Source organism: Garra rufa, chromosome 25 (genome assembly GCF_049309525.1).
Source record: "Garra rufa chromosome 25, GarRuf1.0, whole genome shotgun sequence".
NCBI lineage: Eukaryota > Metazoa > Chordata > Actinopteri > Cypriniformes > Cyprinidae > Garra > Garra rufa.
The window spans coordinates 3825953-3848695 of record NC_133385.1 but is presented as its reverse complement, the minus strand read 5'-3'; the positions used below and the strand labels follow the sequence as shown (position 1 = coordinate 3848695).

General features: G+C 26.0%; 1 protein-coding gene across 1 annotated transcript in view; it reads left to right on the top strand.

The window, feature by feature from the left end:
* The first annotated feature begins 2157 nt into the window (after positions 1-2157).
* Positions 2158-22743, top strand: part of gramd2ab (GRAM domain containing 2Ab) — a 34320-nt gene continuing 13734 nt past the window's right edge. The window contains exons 1-5 of the mRNA XM_073831968.1: positions 2158-2275; positions 17151-17208; positions 17695-17767; positions 19277-19380; positions 21682-21780. Coding sequence (XP_073688069.1) covers positions 2160-2275; positions 17151-17208; positions 17695-17767; positions 19277-19380; positions 21682-21780 — 450 coding nt within the window. The 5' untranslated portion in view covers positions 2158-2159. The remainder of the gene's footprint in view (positions 2276-17150; positions 17209-17694; positions 17768-19276; positions 19381-21681; positions 21781-22743) is intronic.

The following is a 22743-nucleotide window of genomic DNA, read 5'->3' as shown; positions in this document are numbered from 1 at the left end:
AATAAATAATAATTAATTATAACGTGTAGGTTTTTTATTTATTTAATAATAAAATATAAAAATAAATAAATAAAGCATATAAGTGGTTATTTATTTAATAATAAAATATAGAATAATAATGTAATATGAAGTGTATCATTTTTATTTATTTAATAATAAAATAAATAATTAAATATAAAGTGTATCATTTTTATTTATTTATAGTAAAACATAAAAAATATGAAGTGTATAATTTTTTTTATTTAATAATAAAATGATTATTAATTATAAAGTGTAGGTTTTTAAATGTAATAGTAACATATATATATATATATATATAATTTATTTAATAATAAAATATAAAAATAAATATGAAGTATATAATTTATAAATAAGTAAATAATAAATTAATACAAAGTGTGGACTTTTTTTATTTGATATTAAAAAAATTATAATAAACTCCTCAAGTGTGTATTTTTATTTATTTAATAATAAAATAGAAAAAATATGAAGTGTATAATCTTTATTTAATAATAAAAATAAATAATAATGAAATATAAAGTGTAGTTTTTTAATAATAAAACATAAAAAAATAAGTCTGAAGTATATTTTTTTATGTATTTAATAATGAAATATAAAAATTCATAAATATGAAGTGTATAATTTTTTATTTAATAATAAAATAATTATTAATAATATATAAATATATTATTTTTATTTATTTAATAATAAAATATAAAAATAAATAAATATGAAGTATATAATTTAAAAATATGAATACATAATAAATAAATTATAAATAATAATTATAACATGTAGATTTTAAAAAAATAATTAATTGTAAACATTAAATATTTTTTTATTTAATAATAAAATATTAAAAAAGTAAATATGAAGTATATCATTTAAAAATAAATAATAAATAAATAATAAATGAATACATAAAAAATTAAAGCTGCAAGCAGCGATGAAAGGGCCCTCGCACCCGGGCTCACCACCGACCGGTGGATTTAGGAAAACAGCGAACGGTGGGCAGTATGCTTTTATTACAGTAAATATAGGGGAAATATGTCAAAGTCATTTATATGTGCCAACCAGCTGGTGGCGCTATGCCTATAACTGATTATTGGCATGTAGATGTGTTCAGGCCAGCACTTTTATCAAACATATGAAGTTTTGTGCAGATTGTCCTTGGTATGTTTGAGTTAGTGAAAGATATGATATATCCTGCTGCCAACAGGTGGCGCTATGATAATATCTGAATATTGACCTTTAGGTGTCTTCAGGCCAGGACTCTTACCAAACCTGTGAATTTTGAGGCAGATCGGACATTTTATGGCTGAGTTATAACAACTTCTATGTCCATGGCGAAACGTCAAACTTTGTCAGGCCGCCACAGACACGCCCTTTAACGAAAACTCAAGATCTTCACAATTTAACATCTCTAAGGCCTTTGGGTTAGACTGACCAATTGTGGTGTCGATCTGTATAAATCTCTAGGAGGAGTTTGTTGCAGCGTAAAGCATGTCACTTCCTGTTGCCTGCAGGTGGCGCTATGACCATAACTGAATATGGGCATGTAGATGTCTTCAGGTCAGGAGTGTTATCACACATGTGAAGTTTGGGACAGATCGGACATTGTATGCCTGAGTTATAGCAACTCCAATTTTGGCCATGTCTGATGTGTGTGCAAAGTTTCATGAGTTTTCGTGTATATTTAGTTCCTCAAAAATGCGATTCATTTTGGAGAATAATAATAATAATAATAATAATAATAATAATAATAATAATAATAATAATAATAATAAACGGAGCACCATCGGTGCTCGGGCCCTAATAAATTATAATTAATAATTATAACGTAGATTTTTTCAAAATAATTAATTTTAAACATTAAATTTTTTTTAATTTAATAATAAAATATAAAAAAAAGTAAATATGAAGTATATAATTTAAAAATAAATTATAAATGAATACATAATAAATAAATTATAAATAATAATTATAACGTGTAGATTTTTAAAAAATAATTAATTTTAAACATTAAATATTTTTAAAATTTAATATTTAAATATAAAAATAAATGTAAATATAAAAATGTATTTATTTATTTAATAATAATATTTATGAAGTGCATTTATTTATTATCTTTTTTTGTTGTTGTTGTTGAACAGGTCATAATGACGGGGATCATTGATCAGATTGACGACATGGGCCTGGTGACGCCGATCGAGCTGACGGACCCTCAAAAAGACGACGACCCCCAGTGTCCCGCACACTTCAGACAGAGTGTCATGTAAGAACCGCACACATCCGCACTATTACACAATAAAAGTCCTGCGTGGCATTCACGAAATCAACTCAAAATCCACATTAAGCTGCGTTGAGCTCCAGTCATACTTTCATTCACTTCATAGTGTATACAGTGTGTGATTTGGAACCCGATGACTCACAAAAAACACAGTTTTCTGGTTTTCTGTAATATAATTCTACTTCCTGTATTGGTTGTACTGGCTGTGCCGTATCTACGCCCTGTTCCCACAAGTTCATGCATGTTGTCCTCGGGCAAGTTTGCGATGAGGGCCGGGCCGCCCGTCATCCGTAACGCCACAAACACACACTTCTGTTCTCGCTGTTGGTTTTAATGTCTCCCAGCGTGAATGAATGAAGCACATTTATGTAATGAGTGTGTTTGCATTTCGCCCTGATCAAGCAGGTTTGTGAAACATCAGCGGTTATCATTCAATAAAACATGACATTTTATTTATTTAATACAATAAAAAAATATATGAAGTGTAAATATCTGTGTAATTTTTTATTTAATAATAAAGTAAATAATAATTTAATAAAATATAAAAAAAAATATTAAGTATATAATTTGTATTTATTGAATAATAAAATAAATAATAATTAATTATGAAGTGTAGATTTTCTCATTTATTTAACAATAAAATATAATAAATAAATATTTTAAATTATAAAATAAATTATAAAGTGTAAATGTTTTATTTAATAATACAATATTAATAAATTAATATGAAGTGAATTATTTATTTATTCATTAACAAAGTAAATAATTAGATATAATAATTAATTAATTATGAAGTGTAGAATTTTTATTTATTTAATAATAAAATAATTATGAAGTGTAGATTTTTGTATTTAATGATAAAACAATAAATAAATAAATATGAAGTGTATCTTTTTTAATAATAAAGTAAATAATAATTAATTATAAAGTGTATATGTTTTATTAAATTAAAAAAATAATAGTGACAAAAACAAACATAACTAGAACTGTGGAGAATATATATATATATATATATATATATATATATATATATCTATCAAAACAATAATAATAATGACCAAAAGCAAACTTACTAGAACTATAAAAAATAATTTAATAGTATAAAAGTACTAAAACTATGAATATAGAATCATTTTAATAAATAGAAATAAAAAAAGAAAATAATAATGACAAAAACAAACTTACTAGAACTATAAATAAAATAATTGTATAATAATAATAATATAAAATTACTAAAACTGGGGGGATATATATATATATATATATATATATATATATATATATATATATATATATATATTATAATTTTCATGTAATGTATAAATATATCAATGTATAAATATATCAAAATATAAGAAATTAATAATGACAAAAACAAAATGCCAAAGTATGAAAATAAAAAGAAATGATATATGATTATAGATTATTATATTAGATAATATATAACAATCCACATGCACTCACTAAATGAACTAGTAATTCCAGTAATACTGGTAATAATATAATCCTACTGAAATGGCATTGTTGTATAGTCTGTCATTCAGACATTGTTATATGATTAGAGACAATCATAATGTTTGCACAAGAGTGGAGTTTGGTGGATGTTGCTTGTAATTCTTGTGTCATGTTAGTTAAAGTTTGCAGAAGAAAGAAGCAAGCTTTCCTCTGTGATTAGAAGAAGACAGAGACAGTATTGATGCACGTGTGATCAGGTTATTTAGATCAGGTCCGCTTGTTTATCACGAACAGGGATTGATGGGAATCTGTGCACGTGGCTTTCTGAAGTAGAGACGCAGTGATCCGTGAGCGGATAATGAGGCGATGCTGTGATTTCACATGACCGCAGCCGTGTTCATCCGTCAGTGCTCATCCAAAACCTGTTCAGAGCGGCCCCTGCAAACTTCAGGCTACTGTTTTCATCTGTGTGTGTGTTGTTTGTGATGGATGTGGTGTTTGGCTGTAGATGAGAGGCCCATAGAGTGGAAAACAATAGAGAGAAACGGGGACTTGTTAGGTGGAAACTCAGTTCGCCTGCACAAAGACGCCTTTGAGAGAGAAAGAGACGTGTTTCTGTAGATGATGTGCGATTAAACCTCAGGATTAAAGCTGAGTTTGAGAGATATATATATATATAGGGCTGGACAATAATTCGATATCAATATATGTGACCCTGGAGCACAAAACCAGTCTTAAGTCGCTGGGGTATGTTTGTAGCAATAGCCAAAAATACATTGCATGGGTCAAAATTTTTGATTTTTCTTTTATGCCAAAAATCATTAGGAAATTAAGTAAAGATCATGTTCCATGAAGATTTTTTGTAAAATTCCTACTGTAAATATATCAAAATGTAATTTTTGATTAGTAATATGCATTGTTAAGAACCTAATTTGGACAACTTTAAAGGTGATTTTCTCAGTATTTTGATTATTTTCCACCCTCAGATTCCTGATTTTCAAATAGATGTATCTCAACCAAATATTGCCCTATCCTAACAAACCATATACCAATAGAAAGCTTATTTATTAAGCTTTCATATGATGTATAAATCTCAGTTTTGTAAAATTTAACCTTATGACTGGTTTTGTGGTCCAGGGTCACATATGTCGCGATAGAATTTTTTTCAATAACGGTGATACGATTTTTAAACCCATTTCCGATATTTCGATATACATTTGCATATATACATATATATATATATATATATATAATTTTATACATTAGCATTTGTCACTCAATGACGTTCAGTGCTCAGCCGTCAGAAAGAGCAGAACAGAATTGCGTGATGACGTCCATCACAGACACGCTGCCAGCGCTCAGCAGTAGTTGGTTAAGCTCCATCACGGAAAGTTTTAGCTACAAAATGAGTATCCCTGACCGCAATACAGATGTGGATGAACAAGCGTCCACAAGTAAGAAGGCAGACGAAATAGTTGATAAGAGAGGAAAGACTAATTCAGCGGTATGGAAGTGGTTCGGCTTTTTAAGTTCAAATAAACTCTGCCATTGGTAAGTTATACACGGTTCATGCAAATACGCGCCATAATATCAGCGCTGGCCGCTTCAAATAGATTTTCAAAAAGGCTTTGACATCGTTAAATAAACATGAGCACTGCACGTTTCACAGTCAAAATGTGGCGCTGTTTTATTTTAAATGAATGTGTCTAAAAAGGAAACTTTACTGTATTCAAAAAAGTTTCTGTCATTTTTATTTAATTTTTACTATAATTCCTTATAAAGTAATTCATGACCACTGCGCTACTTTGTGTCCAAATGTTACCAGGAAAATGCGGGAAACAGCACCTCCTTCTGGAAGAGGATTAATAATTAGTTGGCCTAGTTGCATAATTTTTATTATGATTTCTTTCCCCCTTTTCAAGCGATTTTATAGGGAATTAATTTAGTCTTTAGTCAAGGCATACATACTTGTATAGATTATTCACAGTTCTCTCAATTAAATAAGCCTGTTCTAGTTTAAATGGAAATATGTGACCCTGGACCACAAAACCAGTCATAAGGTTAAATTTTACAAATCTGAGATGTATACATCATATGAAAGCTCAATAGATAAGCTTTCTATTGATGTATGGTTTGTTAGGATAGGACAATATTTGGCCGAGATCCAATTATTTGAAAATCTGGAATCTGAGGATGCAAAAAAAATCAAAATACTGAGAAAATCTCCTTTAAAGTTGTCCAAATTAAGTTCTTAACAATGCATATTACTAATCAAAAATTACATTTTGATGTATTTATAGTATGAATTTTACAAAAAATCTTCATGGAATATGATCTTTACTTATTTTCCTGATGATTTTTGGCATAAAATAAAAATCTATAATTTTTGACCCATGCAATGTATTTTTGGCTATTGCTACAAATATACCCCAGCGACTTTAGACTGGTTTTGTGGTGTAGGGTCACATATATTATTGTTAATAAGCTGAGTCTGAGAGTTTTATTTATTTGATAGTTTATTTCACATTTCTTGTTTGTAAAGGCTAAATACAAATAAAAAGTGAACCTTATTTTTTTGTACTATTTTTTTATTTTATTTTTTAAATTACAATTTTAATAGGAGGAGCCTGGAGGTATTATAGACCTTGCAAATTCAGTTTGCAGACATTTGTAGGTACAGACATCCATTGTGTGTCCTCGGCAGTTTTTCCCTTAGGCTTTTTAATATTGTCCATATCGGTATCGGAATTATATCGTATCGACCGAAATTAAGAAATATATCGTGATATAAATTTTTGCCATATCGTCCAGCCCTACCTTAATATATATTTGTGACCCTGGACCACAAAACCAGTCTTAAGTCGCTGGGGTATATTTGTAGCAATAGCCAAAAATACATTGTATGGGTCAAAATTATAGATTTTTCTTTTATGCCAAAAATCATTAGGAAATTAAGTAAAGATCATGTTCCATGAAGATTTTTTGTAAAATTCCTACTGTAAACATATCAAAATGTAATTTTTGATTAGTAATATGCATTGTTAAGAACTTAATTTGGACAACTTTAAAGGTGATTTTCTCAGTATTTTGATTTTTTGCACCCTTAGATTCCAGATTTTCAAATAGATGTATCTCAGCCAAATATTGTCCTATCCTAACAAACCATACATCAATAGAAAGCTTATTTATTGAGCTTTCATATGATGTATACATCTCAGTTTTGTAAAATTTAACCTTATGACTGGTTTTGTGGTCCAGGGTCACATATAGGATCATGTGACACTGAAGACTGGAGTACTGATGCTGAAAATTCAGCTTTGTGTTTTTATCAAATAAATGGAACTAAAAGACTTATAAATAAACATTAAAAATCTTACTGATCCCAAACTTTTGAGCGGCAGTGGATGTTGACAGGATGTCATCTATAGACAGGAAGAAATTACACAGAACATCTTCGCAACTGCATAGCAACACCATAGCAACCATGCAGACCAATAGACACACTCTTGAGAAAATGACTGGTTTTGATTGGCCTCTTTTGGATTCTGTCATTTGTGATGAGGCTCTTTTGGTTTGGTGTTTAATTGAGGAAGCCAGATTTGTCGCACAGCAGGAGTCGCGGTGTTTGTGCGTGGTTTTCTGATGTCAGCTCTGCTAACTCCACGTGCCAAACGCTCACGTTTACAGACGAGCAGATCTCATTACAGGAGACACATTCACACACACTAGGGGTTTGTGTGCAGCAGCATACTACCATACTACCCTTGTCCCTATTTTGTCAAAAGTCTCTTCTGTTCACCAAAGGTGCATTAATATGATCAAAAATACAGTAAAATTTTGAAATATTATTGTAATTTAAAATAGCCTTTTCTATGTGAATATCTGTTAAAGTGTAATTTATTTCTGTGATCAAAGGTGCATTTTCGGCATCATTACTCCAGTCTTCAGTGTCACATGATCCTTCAGAAATCATTCTAATATTCTGATTTGCTGCTCAAGAAACATTTATTATTATTATCAATGTTGAAAACAGTTGTGCTGGCCAATAGTTTACTTTTCAGGATTCACAGATGAGTAGAAAGTTCAACTTAGAAATTAGAAATCTTTTGTGATATTATAAATGTCACTTTTGACATTTATAATATTTGACATTTATAATATTACATTTATAATATTTGACATTTTGACATTTACACTTTTGAATGTGTACTTCAAATAGAAATATTGGTTTAAATACAATTTTATATATATATATATATTATTTATTATATATTATATATATATATATATTATATATATTATTTATTTATTTATAAATATATTTATGTATTTATAATTGCAAATAAATAATAAATTAAATATAAACAATAAAGTAAAACAATTAAGTAAGTACTGGATGAAAAATTGTTTATTAGATGGTAAAAAAATTAATAAGAATTTAATTGAAAATAATTTAAAAAATACATTAAATAAAAATATTAATAAAATAAATATTATTAAATAAAAAGTAAATATTGGATTAAAATCTTCGAAATATTTGAGAAGTATTATTTTAAGTTATAATAAACGATTTTATGCATCCATGCCAAAGCATTAATATTAATTTAATTTTAATTTCTTTAAATGAAAATAAAAACTAAATAAGGTGTCAGTTTCTCTTTGAAGCAAAATAAAGATTTTATAAAATTTAAATAATAATTGTATTAATAATAATAATAATAATAATAATAATAATAAAGTGATTATTAGATGAATTTTTTTAATTACATTTTTTTAAATTAAAATAAAAGAATCTAAAAAATAAAAAATATATTTTAAAATGTTTTAATAGTAGTGTATTAAATTATAAGGATTAATCTAATGCATTCATGCTAAAATATTAAAAAATATTAAATATAAAGTAAAAATAAATAAACATAACAAAAATATTATAAAATAAAAAGTACATTTTGACTCCTAGTTTATTAAATTGTAATAATGTAATGCATCCATGCTAAAGAATAATTATGAATTTTATTTTAATTTCTTTTTAAAAAATCTATAAAATATTGAAAAAACAAATTTAAATATAGAGTAAAAATAAATATATAATAAAAAATATTATAAAATGAAAAGTACATTTTGACTCGTAGTGTATTAAATTATAATGATCAATGTCATTCACCCATGCTAAAGCATTAATATTAAATTTATTTGAATTTCTTAAAATAAAAATAAAAAACTATAAAATATTTAAAAAAAAATTAATAAAAAAAATTTAAAAATAAAATAAATATTATAAAATAAAAACTTAATAAATTTTTTTTTTAATGGTAGTGTCTTAAATTATAATGATCAATTTAATACATCCATGCGAAAGCATTAATATTAATTGTATTTTAATTTGTGGAAATAAAAAAAAATCTAAAAAATATTTAAAAAATAATAGAATAAAAAATTAAGTAAAAAAAAAATAAGTAATACAAATATTATAAAATAAAAAGTTAATTTTGACTCCAAATTTGTGAACAGTAGTGTATTAAATAATAGTGATCAATGTAATGCCTCCATGCTAAAATAAAAAAAAAAAAAAAAAAAAAAAAAAATATATATATATATATATATATATATATATATATATAAAGTAAAAATAAATAAATAATAAAAATATTATAAAATAAAAAGTTAATTTTGACTCGTAGTGTATTAAATTATAATGATTAACGTAATGCATCCATGCTAAAGAATTAATATTAATTTTATTGCAATTTCTTTTTTTAAAAATCTATAAGATATTGAAAAATAAAAAATATTAAATATAAAGGAAAAATAGATAAGTAAATAATAAAAATATTATAAAATAAACTGTACATTTTGACTCGTAGTGTATTAAATTATAATGATTAACGTAATGCATCCATGCTAAAGAATTAATATTAATTTTATTTTAATTTCTTAAAATAAAAAAGTCAATAAAATATTTTTAAAAAATACAAATAAAAATATTAATACATTTAAATCAGACATAGTCTGATCATTCATCTGCATTCATTTCACAGCTTTGTCACCAGTTTTCCTCATGTTTACATCTCATTTTTACTTTTGCTGAGGATTTTATTACTGAATGTTCACTGTTGAGGATTTTTCTTCAGAGTAACGTGCTCTGATGAATTTGTCTCTTGAACGCTGTGAGTTTTGACGTTTGTCGCTCCCTCAGCAGTGAGCATCACGTGCGTCACAGTGGCGTCTCCAGAGGCGTGCGGCGTGTGGATGTGTTGCTTTCTCTCTGAAAGCTGAGTTGATTCGTTTGGTTAGAGAGGATTTTCCTCAGAGACCTGTGTTTGTTACTGAGCATCAAGATGCACAACATAGCCACTTTCATGACCAATACTGCATGCTGACCCTACAAGACAACTTCAAAACACTTTACTTCAGCCCTTTACATCTAATGCATTATGATTTTTAATGCATTAATTATGCTATGTAATGCACCTTATAATGCATTTTATGATCTCATGACTGATGATGAACAAATAACTGCAAACATAATAATGCATTTTGGTTACAGTTATTTACAACATACATTATGAATACTTTTATAATAAATGATACATATAAAAGCTTTGAGTGTTACAGTGTTACAAAATTAATCATTTAAATTTGTAATTTAAGTATTTTTTTTACATTATTTATATTTGTGTTTTATATATATATATATATATATATATATATATATATATATATATATATATATATATATATATATATATATATATATATATATATGTGTGACCCGGGACCACAAAACCAGTCATAAGGTTAAATTTTACAAAAGTGAGATGTATACATAATATGAAGGCTCAATAAATAAGCTTTCTATTGATGTATGGTTTGTTAGGATAGGACAATATTTGGCCGCGATACATCTATTTGAAAATCAGGAATCTGAGGGTGCAAAAAAAATCAAAATTCTGAGAAAATCACCTTTAAAGTTGTCCAAATTAGGTTCTTAACAATGCATATTACTAATCAAAAATTACATTTTGATAGGTTTACAGTAGGAATTTTACAAAAAATCTTCATGGAACATGATCTTCACTTAATTTCCTAATGATTTTTGACATAAAAGAAAAATCTAAAATTTTGACCCAAACAATGTATTTTTGGCTATTGCTACAAATATACACCAGCGACTTAAGACTGGTTTTGTGGTCCAGTGTGACACATATATATATATTAGAGCTGGGCGATTCTTTCGATTAATTCGAATTTACGTTTTAAGACGATTTAATTTTTTATAAAATCGAGGTATCGCGATTTTTTAATAAAAATATTAGATACATTGTAATTGCACCAATGGCGGAATAATGGCACGCCTAATTAACCGCTGTATTCGGAACGGAAAACAAATAGCGCGTTCTGGTAAAATAACGCGAGTCACTAAGGGGACATGATTAGCTGCTTGCTAGCAAGTTAGCCTGTTACATTACAGTACATACAGTTTCACTTACCACATAAACAGAGTAGAGAGATGATTGAAGACAATGGCGAATTATTTGCATATCAGGGCTCTAGAGTGCGACCTAATTTCTCAATGGTGCGACTAAAAATAATCTTAGGTCGCACCGGAGCGACCAGCCGTTCAAGGGCAAAAAAAAAAAAACTACTGCGTACGACTATGAAAAAATATTTAGGAGCACCATGTGCGACTGACCCGACCAGCATATTTGTATTTGCGCTGAGTGGAGCTTCAAAGGTTTCTATGTGTTTTGCATGTTGACTAATGTATCTAGGCGAATTGGGACGCAGCATAAATACTGCGTGTGGCATCCGGAAGTGCGGGCAGCAAAATGCCTGCGCAGCGTTACGCAGAGTATCGAGCGCTTATCGAACTGTCATTATCATTTTATCAACAACAACAAAAAAAAAACCTATATCGTGATAATTATCGTTATCGAATTATCGCCCAGCCCTAATTTATACACAAAAATATTATTAATAATTGAATATATTGGTGTATACATGCTTGGTTATTTATTAAATTAAATAGTTTAAACAAATTTAATACAAAATGTAAATATTTTCATTATTATTAAAATATATTTTAGCATTTATATATATATATATATATATATATATATATATATATATAATTTAAATTAATTTTATACTAAAATGTTATTACTGAATAACATTTTTTATATAATTTTATTAAATTAATTAAAAGTGTGTGTGTGTGTGTGTGTGTGTGTATATATATATAATTGAGTATATATTGAATAAATTGTTCAATAAAAATATTTATCGCTAAATAAAGTAATAATTTTTAAACATATATAAAGTTTCTTTGTACACAATTTACAACATTTACACAATTTTCACCCTCAGTGATCTTATATATATTTTTTTTTTGCATCCAAAAATGAGCTTTTTTTATGATGATTTTACGTTTTGTTTTGTTTTTCATTGTCAGACTTTATTGCTGTGTTATTTTGTTAGTGTTGTGTGTGATCATTGAGTAAATCAGGAGTATTTCAGTGACCCTTGTTTGCTTAAGACGACAAACAGCAGGAAGTGAGCGCTAACATTTCCTGACGGTGATGAAGAAACTGTGTGTCAATATTCCAGCAAACCAGAACAATGTGTAACGTGTTTTGAAACACTGACTGCAAATTTAGGAGCGTTGGATATAAATCCTCTCCTCTCATTTATTTACTGAAGGCTTTTGAGCTGAAAAGAGCCGCTTCTTCATGAAAGCGGAGAGCGTTTCCGTTTTGTACGATGCATCTGCGGTCAACAGCATCATTACATCATTGAGAGGAAAGCGATGGTGTTTGAGAGCTGAAATGTGCTGTTTACATGTTAAAATGACCGAATTACCGGCAGCTGAGTTTCTCCAGGAAGGAAATGGCTCTTCTGAAGCCTTCGGTCGCCGGAAGTTATAAACAATGATTGATTGTTTGCGAGAGGAAGTTCAGGGAATGAGGTGAAGGAGAACCGGAAAATCAGCCGTTATACTGAAACGTCGCAGTCGAAAACATTGGTGTTTTGTGTTCCTGTGAGGAAAAATAAAAAATTAGCATCTCAATTGTTTCCCCTGAAGCTGAAATCCAGATCTAAGCTCTCATTTGCACATATTTAGATGTGTTTTTATATTAATTGAATATAAAATGTAAAAAAACAAAAAATCATAATAATTAAAATAATTGACATAAATAAATAATGTTAAATAATAATTTTATTTTCTCTGTCTATGTATAACATATCGCATTAAAAATAAATAAATAATTAATTAAAATTTAAACCATAATAGAAATATTTAAAATATAAATTTTAGTTTTTTTTTTATTAATTTTGTAATTTAATACATTTATTATTATTATTATTATTATTATTATTATTATTATTATTATTATTATTATTATTATTATCTGGGACTTGTTTAGAAAAATAAATGAATTATATTTATATAATTTAGGTATTTGTATTTTGAAATTCAATTTAAGCCATAATAGAAATATTTAAAATAATAGAAATATTTAAAAAATATAAATTTTAAGTTTTTATGTTTTTAATTATTTTAAAATTAATTAAGTAATTTAATGCGTTTATTATTATTATTATTATTATTATTATTATTATTATTATTATTATTATTATTTGGGTCTTGTTTGGTAAAATAAGCAAATTATATTTATATAATTTGGGTATTTATATTTTTTATATTTTTATACTTATATTTTTAAATATATACATATATAAATATTTAAAATAATAGAAATATTATAAATATTTAAATGTTTAAATTAATTTAATATATTTAAAATATTTAATTTATTTAGATTTTATTTTAAAATTACTTTTGTAATTGAATGTGTTTATTATTATTATTATTATTATTATTATTATTATTATTATTGCTTCACTGGGTCTTTTTTAGAAAGACAAACAAACAAATAATAATAAATAAATACTCTATAATAATAAATAAATCTATTTATATAATTTAGGTATTTATTTATATTTGTAAATATAAAATAATAAATTTTAAACTATAGTATAAATATTTTAAATAATAATTTTAATAAGTTTTAATTAAATAAATAAATGTTAATAATATTTATTGTTTATTTATAGTAACATTCTTTGGGACTGAAATAAATTAAATAATTAATTAATTTGAATAGGTTTTATAGTGTAAAACTTTAATAAAAAAATGTAATAGAAATATTTTAAATAATTAAAATTTGTCGTAACTTGTATTAAAATAATTAATTAAAATTAAAATAATAACGCTTAATAATTAAATAATTGAAAAAATAATTTAAATAATTGTTACTAATATTTATTGTTTAATTAATAATAAAAAATATATATTTTTTATTAAAACTTAAATTCATTATTTATTACATTTTAATTAAAAAAATGTTAATAATATTTAATTTTTATTTAAAGTAGCATTCCTTGGGACTGACATAAGAAATAATTTTAAATAATAATAAATAATCATTGTATGTTATAACATTGAATAAAAAATGTAATAGAAATATTTTAAATAATTAAAATTTGTCGTAACTTGTATTAAAATAATTAATTAAAATTAAAATAATAACGCTTAATAATTAAATAATTGAAAAAATAATTTAAATAATTGTTACTAATATTTATTGTTTAATTAATAATAAAATATATATATTTTTTTATTAAAACTTAAATTCATTATTTATTACATTTTAATTTAAAAAATGTTAATAATATTTAATTTTTATTTATAGTAGCATTCCTTGGGACTGACATAAGAAATAATTTTAAATAATAATAAATAATCATTGTATGTTATAACATTGAATAAAAAATGTAATAGAAATATTTTAAATAATTAAAATTGGTAATTTATGTAAATATACAGTATATGCTGGAAAAATGATAGGGGGAAATCAAGGTTTTGACCTGATAAATAAATAAAAAATGAACGTCTAAATTGTTTCCCATAAAGCTGAAATCAAGATCAAAGCTCTCATTTGCACATATTTAGACATGTATTTATATATTTGAGTTGAATACAAAATGTAAAATAAGTAATGAATTTAAATTTTAATTAAAAAATAATAATAATAACAATATTATAGTAACATTTCTGGGGACTGGCATAAATAAATAGATACATTTGTTGTAACTTTTCATTAAATTTTTAGTAACATTTCTTAGGACTGGCATAAATAAATAAATAATTTTAAATAATAATTGTAATAAGTTGTATAGTATAAAATTTAATAAAAAATGTAATAGAAATATTTAAATGAATTCAAATTTGTAATTTATGTAAATATACAGTATATGCTGGAAAAATGAGAATGAGAAATAAATAAATAAATTGAATATAAAATGTAAAATAAATAATTAATTTAAATTTAAATAAAAAATAATAATAAATATAAATAATATTATTGTTTATTTATAGTAACATTTCTGGGGACTGACATTAAATAAATAAATAAGTAATTTACAATAATAATTTTATATTTTTAAATATGAAATAATTACATTTAAACTATAATAGAAATATTTTAAATAATAAAAATATTTTTTAATTAAATTTATTTTTATTTTAATAAATTTGATAATAAATACTTCATTTTTATGATTAAAAAATGTATTCTATGATTATTATTATTATTACTGAATCATTTAAAGTAATAATTTTAATATGGTATATAGTATTGTGTATGTATAAAATTGAATAAAGAATATGATTGAAATATTTTAAATAATTTAAATGAAATATACAGTAAATGGTGGACAAATGAGAGGGGGGAAACGAGGTTTTGACTTGATAAATAAATATGAAAATGCTTTGCAGTCATTTGCACACATTTGTTTGCGGCCGGAGTCGGGCTGATGCTTTTGGTCTTCATGTCTGTTTGTATGATCATTCGTACACACAGTTTGCATGACATTTGTGTCTCCTTTGACCTCGTGCACAGGCACATTCAGCAGATTTTTGTGAGCTTGTGTTTTTGTTCACTGGGCTGAAACGCTTTTGCATAGCAGGAATCGTCCTAAACACCGCATTTGCATCAACACACATTTTACTGATGTTCAAGAAATAGGAATATTTCTGTTCAGAGTCAATATGACTGAGTTATTGATTGGTTTTTGCTTCTCTGAGGCTTGTTTAGTTGTATACTGCCAATGTTTCATCAAAAGGGACTAACATACAAAATAGTAAATAGTGAGGTCTTTATGTATATATTTACTGAATATAAAATATAATAGAAATATTTAAAATAAATCATCATTTGTTGAATGAATTTTTGATACTTGGAAACTTAATCTGATATTTTGTCAAGGTCTTTCTCTGTCTATGTATAACATATCGCATTAAAAATAAATAAATAATTAATTAAAATTTAAACCATAATAGAAATATTTAAAATATAAATTTTAGTTTTTTTTATTAATTTTGCAATTTAATACATTTATTATTATTATTATTATTATTATTATTATCTGGGACTTGTTTAGAAAAATAAATGAATTATATTTATATAATTTAGGTATTTATATTTTGAAATTCAATTTAAGCCATAATAGAAATATTTAAAATAATAGAAATATTTAAAAAATATAAATTTTAAGTTTTTATGTTTTTAATTATTTTAAAATTAATTTAGTAATTTAATGCGATTATTATTATTATTATTATTATTATTATTATTATTATTATTATTATTATTATTATTATTATTTGGGTCTTGTTTGGTAAAATAAACAAATTATATTTATATAATTTGGGTATTTATATTTTTTATATTTTTATACTTATATTTTTAAATATATACATATATAAATATTTAAAATAATAGAAATATTATAAATATTTAAATGTTTAAATTAATTTAATATATTTAAAAATTTTAATTGATTTAGATTTTATTTTAAAATTATTTTGTAATTTAATGTTTATTATTATTATTATTATTATTATTATTATTGCTTCGCTGGGTCTTTTTTAGAAAGACAAACAAACAAATAATAATAAATAAATACCTCTATTTATATAATTTAGGTATTTATTTATATTTGTAGATATAAAATAATTAATTTTAAACTATAATATAAATATTTTAAATAATAAAAATATGTATTTTTTATTTAATAATATTTTATAATAAATACTTTATTTTTATGATTTCAATTTTTTATTGCATTTAAATATTATAATTATTATTATTGCTTCTCTGAGTCTAAGAAATAAATCCAATATGTTTATATAAATATATGTTTGGTGTATTTTTTAAATATAAAATAATTAAATTCAAACTATAATAGAAATATTTGAAATAATTAAACCTCAAAATCTATAAATATTTGTATGTATGTAAACATAACTAATACTAACTGTGCATTATGTGTGTATTTTCAGGCTTCAGCTCATTGACGATCTGTCCTATGAAGATGTAAAGAAATGTTACAGAGGTTCAGTAAGTATATTTCATTCACTTCTACCACTTCACCATTTAGTTTACATAAATGTCTAATGAACTGAGAAAGGACATGAGTTCAGTTTCCAGGAAAAACACCTTCGAAAGCATTTGATGAATTCTTCAGGTCTTTCATTGCGGCACGACTTAATAGTTTCTCAATTGCTGCGAGTTTCCGTCCACAATTGTGTTTAACAATCAGTCATGATGCAAGATTGTGGTTAAACATTACAAAGGCTCTTTCCTTTCTAATGTGCTAAACGTAGCGCGTTGCTGCTTTTTTCAGGTGGACATCGGTTTAGAAGTTTCCAGGGACTTTCCGTCACTTACAAAATTACTGGACGTTCAGTCAAGCAAGAAAATTAACCTTTTTGAACTGCTGTAGTTCATTTAAACTACTTAGGGCTGCTTCACGACCAATTCTGGTTAGACGAGCGGATGCTAAAGCCAATGAGAGACTCTCAATCGCTGTGTTTTTCTTCACAGACTGTCAGCAAATACAACTCACAGTATCACAAACTCTTCTCGACCGTCCCGAAGGAGGAGATCCTCATGAAAGGTAACGTATCCCATTAATTCTGATGTCAGTTTATGCTATAAATCAGTAATTATGGGTTCGAGCATGTCGTGTCTTATATCATTGGAATCCTTGGCTCAATCAAAGCAAAATGGCTATCTCCGATTTAATTTCTGGTATGCAAGTTTTCCTACCATTTTGAAACTTGTCCAAAACCTACTTTTGCGAACTAATCCTAGGGTTTTCACCTGACCGGAACCAAACCAGTGCAGAAATGTTCCCTGGATAGTGACTATCAATGATTATCCCAAAAAAGTTAAACTTTTAACTCACGGTCACAAAGGGGCACCAAAAAGTTTAAAAGAGATGGAGCCACTTTTACTAAAATGGCTATAACTCCTGAACAGAATGAGATATTTTCACCAAATTTGGTACAGATTAGTATGAGCTCAATCTTTAGTCAAATCATAAAAATTGCGGAGCTTGGCCACTTGGTGGCGCTATAAGAGGAAAAAACATAAAAACAGCTCTAACTACGCAACCGTTAGTCTAATCGACTTGAAACTCGGTATGCAGTGTCTTTGCCCAATGTACCATAAAGGTATTTGAGGACATTGGCGTATCTCAAAAAACATGGCCGCCATCGGCCAATGAATTTTGAGCACCTATTTGACTAGGTTAACCGAGGCCGATCAAATTAGTCCGCGTTTTTTGCTCAATCTCGATCAAACCACTGCAGTGCAGTTCTCTGGACTCTCTAGATTAATACTTATCAACAAAAATGTTGAATTTGGTCTTTTGGTTGGCTATAAATTGGTCATTTAGAAAAGGGGTGTGACCAGGTATACCCAAAAGCCTATAAAACCTAAACGAAAACTCAAAACTTTATAAAACTTCTTAGAAACATGTGTCAGGTGACTCTTAACAAGCATGCAACGTTTTATGGAGATCGAACCATAGGTGGCGCTATAACAGTTAAAAAGGCTTCAAAAACACACAATTTCTATGGTAAATGGCCTCAAATTGCTAAAAAAAAAAAACGCTCATATATTTACACAAACACTAGAACTTCATATTATATGATAGAACTTCTCATTAAGAGCAACTTTGCCTCTTGGAACACTAATGTCAATCCAACTTTTCTTTAAAAAATACTTTTGTGACCTAGTCCTAGGTTTTTAACTCAAAATCAATAAAACCACTGCAGTACAATTCTCTAGACTCTCAATATCAATAATTATTTTTAAAAAGTTGAACATTTGCATTTGGAGAGTTATAACATGGTCATTTAATAATATGGTTATGATCTAGTGTACCCAAAAACCTATAAATCCTATAAAACAACTCAAAACTTCACAAATCTGGTCTCAGCCATTTATTTCATGTTGGACTACACCCTAACATCATAGAAGCTTTAAAAACCTTATTTGCTCGAACCCCAGCAATTGCTGACAGCAGCTGTTTTTCTCAGTTGGTTTTCTTCAGAGCCCGAATGGTGACAAGAAATTGGCTTTTTCTGCTATGACACATATTATTTTGTGTTTCCTCTAGTTTATTCCTGTGCTCTTCTGCGGGATATTTTGCTGCAAGGACGGCTTTACATTTCTCGAAACTGGCTGTGTTTCTACGCAAACCTTTTTGGGAAAGATATCAAGGTTTGTGGTGCTTTCTTTAACGTGTGAATTAAAGATGTAATAATTAAATAAATTACATCTAAAATATTAAAATGAATAATAAATGACCAAAGCACATAAAATGACAAACAACTAAATAAATAAAACAGAAAATATAAAAAATTATTTAAATTCAATTTATTATTATACATAAATAAGACAAATTAAAGCTAAAAAAAATTATAATAATAACAAAAGTACTTATATTACTAAAACCTAAACTAAAATGAAAACTGAAAATATAAAAATACATTTTAATTCAGATTATTAATAAATGCTAGAGTAGTGTGTAAATAATACTAAAATAAGACAGATCTGCTCATTAAAGCTAAAAAAAAACTAATAATGACAAAAGCAAAGAAAATTACTACAACAAAAATAAAAACTGAAAATATAACAATAAATATCAAAATATTAATAAATGCTATAATAGTCTATAAATATTACTAAAATAACACTGATTAAAGCTTAAATTAAAGCTAAAAATAAAATTGAAAAATTGAAACTATAAAAATCATTTTTAGTTCAAATTATTAATAAATACTATAATAGTGTATTAATAATGCTAAAATAATTCCAACAGATCTGCTAATTAAAGCTAAAAATATAAAAATTATAAAAATGACAAAAGCAGATACAGTTACTGAAACTTAAACTAAATAGAAAACTGAAAATATAGAAATACACTTTTAATCAAATTATTAATAAACACTATAATAGTGTAAATAATGCTAAAATAAGACAGATCTGCAAATTAAAGCTAAAAATAAACCTAATAAAAATGACAAATGCACAGAAAATAGCTAAAACTTAAACAAAAATGAAAACTGACAAAAATAAAAATAAAATTTATTAAAAATGAATAAATACTACAATAATGCGTTAATAATGCTCCAATAAGACAGATCTGCTGAAAATTACCAAAAAATGGCTCATTTAAAATATTAATAAATGCTACAGTAGTTTATAAATAGTAGTAAAATAACACTGATTAAAGATAAAATCAGAAAATAAAGCAGAAAATGACAAATGTGCATAAAAGCTCTAAAACCCAAACTAAAAAGAAAATTGAGACTGTAAAAATAATATATAAAAATAAAATCAGATAAGCAAATAAAATTACTAAAATTTAAACTAAATTGAAAACTGATAATGTAAAAATATTTTTTAATCATATTATTAATAAATACTTTAATAGTGTGCAAATAATGCTAACATAAGACAGATCTGCAAATAGAAGCTAAAAAATTTAATTAATTAAAAAAGCGCATAAAATTGCTCAAAACTGAAAATAAAAAAATACATTTTAATAAAAACAACTATAATAGTGTATAAATAATACTAAAATAAGAGATCTTATAAAATATAAAAATAGAAGCTTAATAAAAATAATAATAAATGCTACGATAGTCTATAAATAAAACAATTAAAATTAAAGCTAAAAATATTGAAAATGGAAAACTATTACAAATGACAAAAGCACATACAATTACTAAAACTAAAATTAAGTTAAAATGAGCAAATACTGTAATAGTGTATAAATAAAGCTAAAATCACATTAATGTGCGCTTGTAAATATTCACATTGTTTAATTATTGATAAATGCATTGGTCAGTATTGAAAGCAAATAAATCACCTCAGGAGATAAAATGAAGCAGTTATTAATATTCTCTCTTGAATGTTATGTTTTAATACCTCATTTAAGCATGTAAACTAACAAAAGAGATAAATATCAGAAAAACATCCGAAAACCCTGATGGTGATTTCCAGGTCTAGGAAACTGATTCACAAAATAAATCAAATCTTTTAGGGAAAAATCCTGAAATTCATGATATGAAAGTGCTTTCTAATAAAACTCTTCTCCGATAATCAGAGCGAGTCGTGGGAAGTCATGGAAATGAACTGGTCAGAATGTGGGCAGCTGGTTATTATTATTCATCATAACATTAAAATAATGATTGGTGGTGAGTTTGGTCGGATCCATATAAATGAGTGGATGTTAGTGTTCAGATCTGTGTTGGTTTGACAGCAGTTGAACCCGTGATCCAGTGGGGAATATCGACCTGCTGACCGCTCTGTTGACATTTGAGCTGTACTAGACCTAATGTTCAGTTCACTTTCTCTTCTGGCTTAGTTCGGGTTTGTTTGGATGAGGTTTTTTTTCTATTTCTGTTTGTTTTGTCTGATAGAATGAGAAGTACAAAGATCTGGATCCACGATTGTCCTGATGACTGCTTGTATTTTTATGAGATGCAGCTGTTGATGTTGTTTTCGCTGGTTTAGGTTGCCATCCCGGTGGTTTCTGTGCGACTGGTGAAGAAACACAAAACGGCCGGACTTGTTCCCAACGGACTGGCCATCACCACCGACACCAGCCAGAAGGTGCTGAACACAAACACACCTGACGAACACCTGGTCTAGAAAGATCTCTGGATACAAGTCCATTGTGACGCCAGAGCACATACTGTATTTGACCCAAACATACACGAATGAGATCCAATTAATATTTCATTAGCTTGTCTTGGACAGCACTGACATAAAATTGAGAGCAAATGAAACTTTTGCTGACGTTTTCTGCTTAAGATGTTATTCTTGAATTTCAGAAGAGATTTCAACATCTATGCATATGCATTTATATATTTGATATACTGTATATATATAATATTATATGTATTTAAATACTATATGAGATAATACTTTTATGTTTATGTTTATTATATGTATTAATATATTTTATATAAATTAATAAATAAAATTATAAATAATTAAATATATATATATATATATATATATATTATACTAAGGAAATGCATATGCATTTATGTTTTATATACTGTGTGTGTGTGTGTGTGTGTGTGTGTGTGTGTGTGTGTGTGTGTGTGTGTGTGTGTGTGTTTATGCTTATGTTTATGTTTATGTTTATTATATGTATTAATATATTTTATATAAATTAATAAATGAAATTATAAATAATTAAATATTTAAATAATTATATATATATATATATATATATATATATATATATATATATTATACTAAGGAAATGCATATGCATTTATGTTTTATATACTGTGTGTGTGTGTGTGTGTGTGTGTGTGTGTGTGTGTGTGTGTGTGTGTGTGTGTGTGTATGTGTGTGATGTGTGTGTGATGTGTGTGTGTGTGTGTGTGTGTGTGTGTGTGTGTGTGTGTGTGTGTGTGTGTGTGTGTGTGTGTTTATGTTTATGCTTATGTTTATGTTTATGTTTATTATATGTATTAATATATTTTATATAAATTAATAAATGAAATTATAAATAATTAAATATTTAAATAATTATATATATATATATATATATATATATAT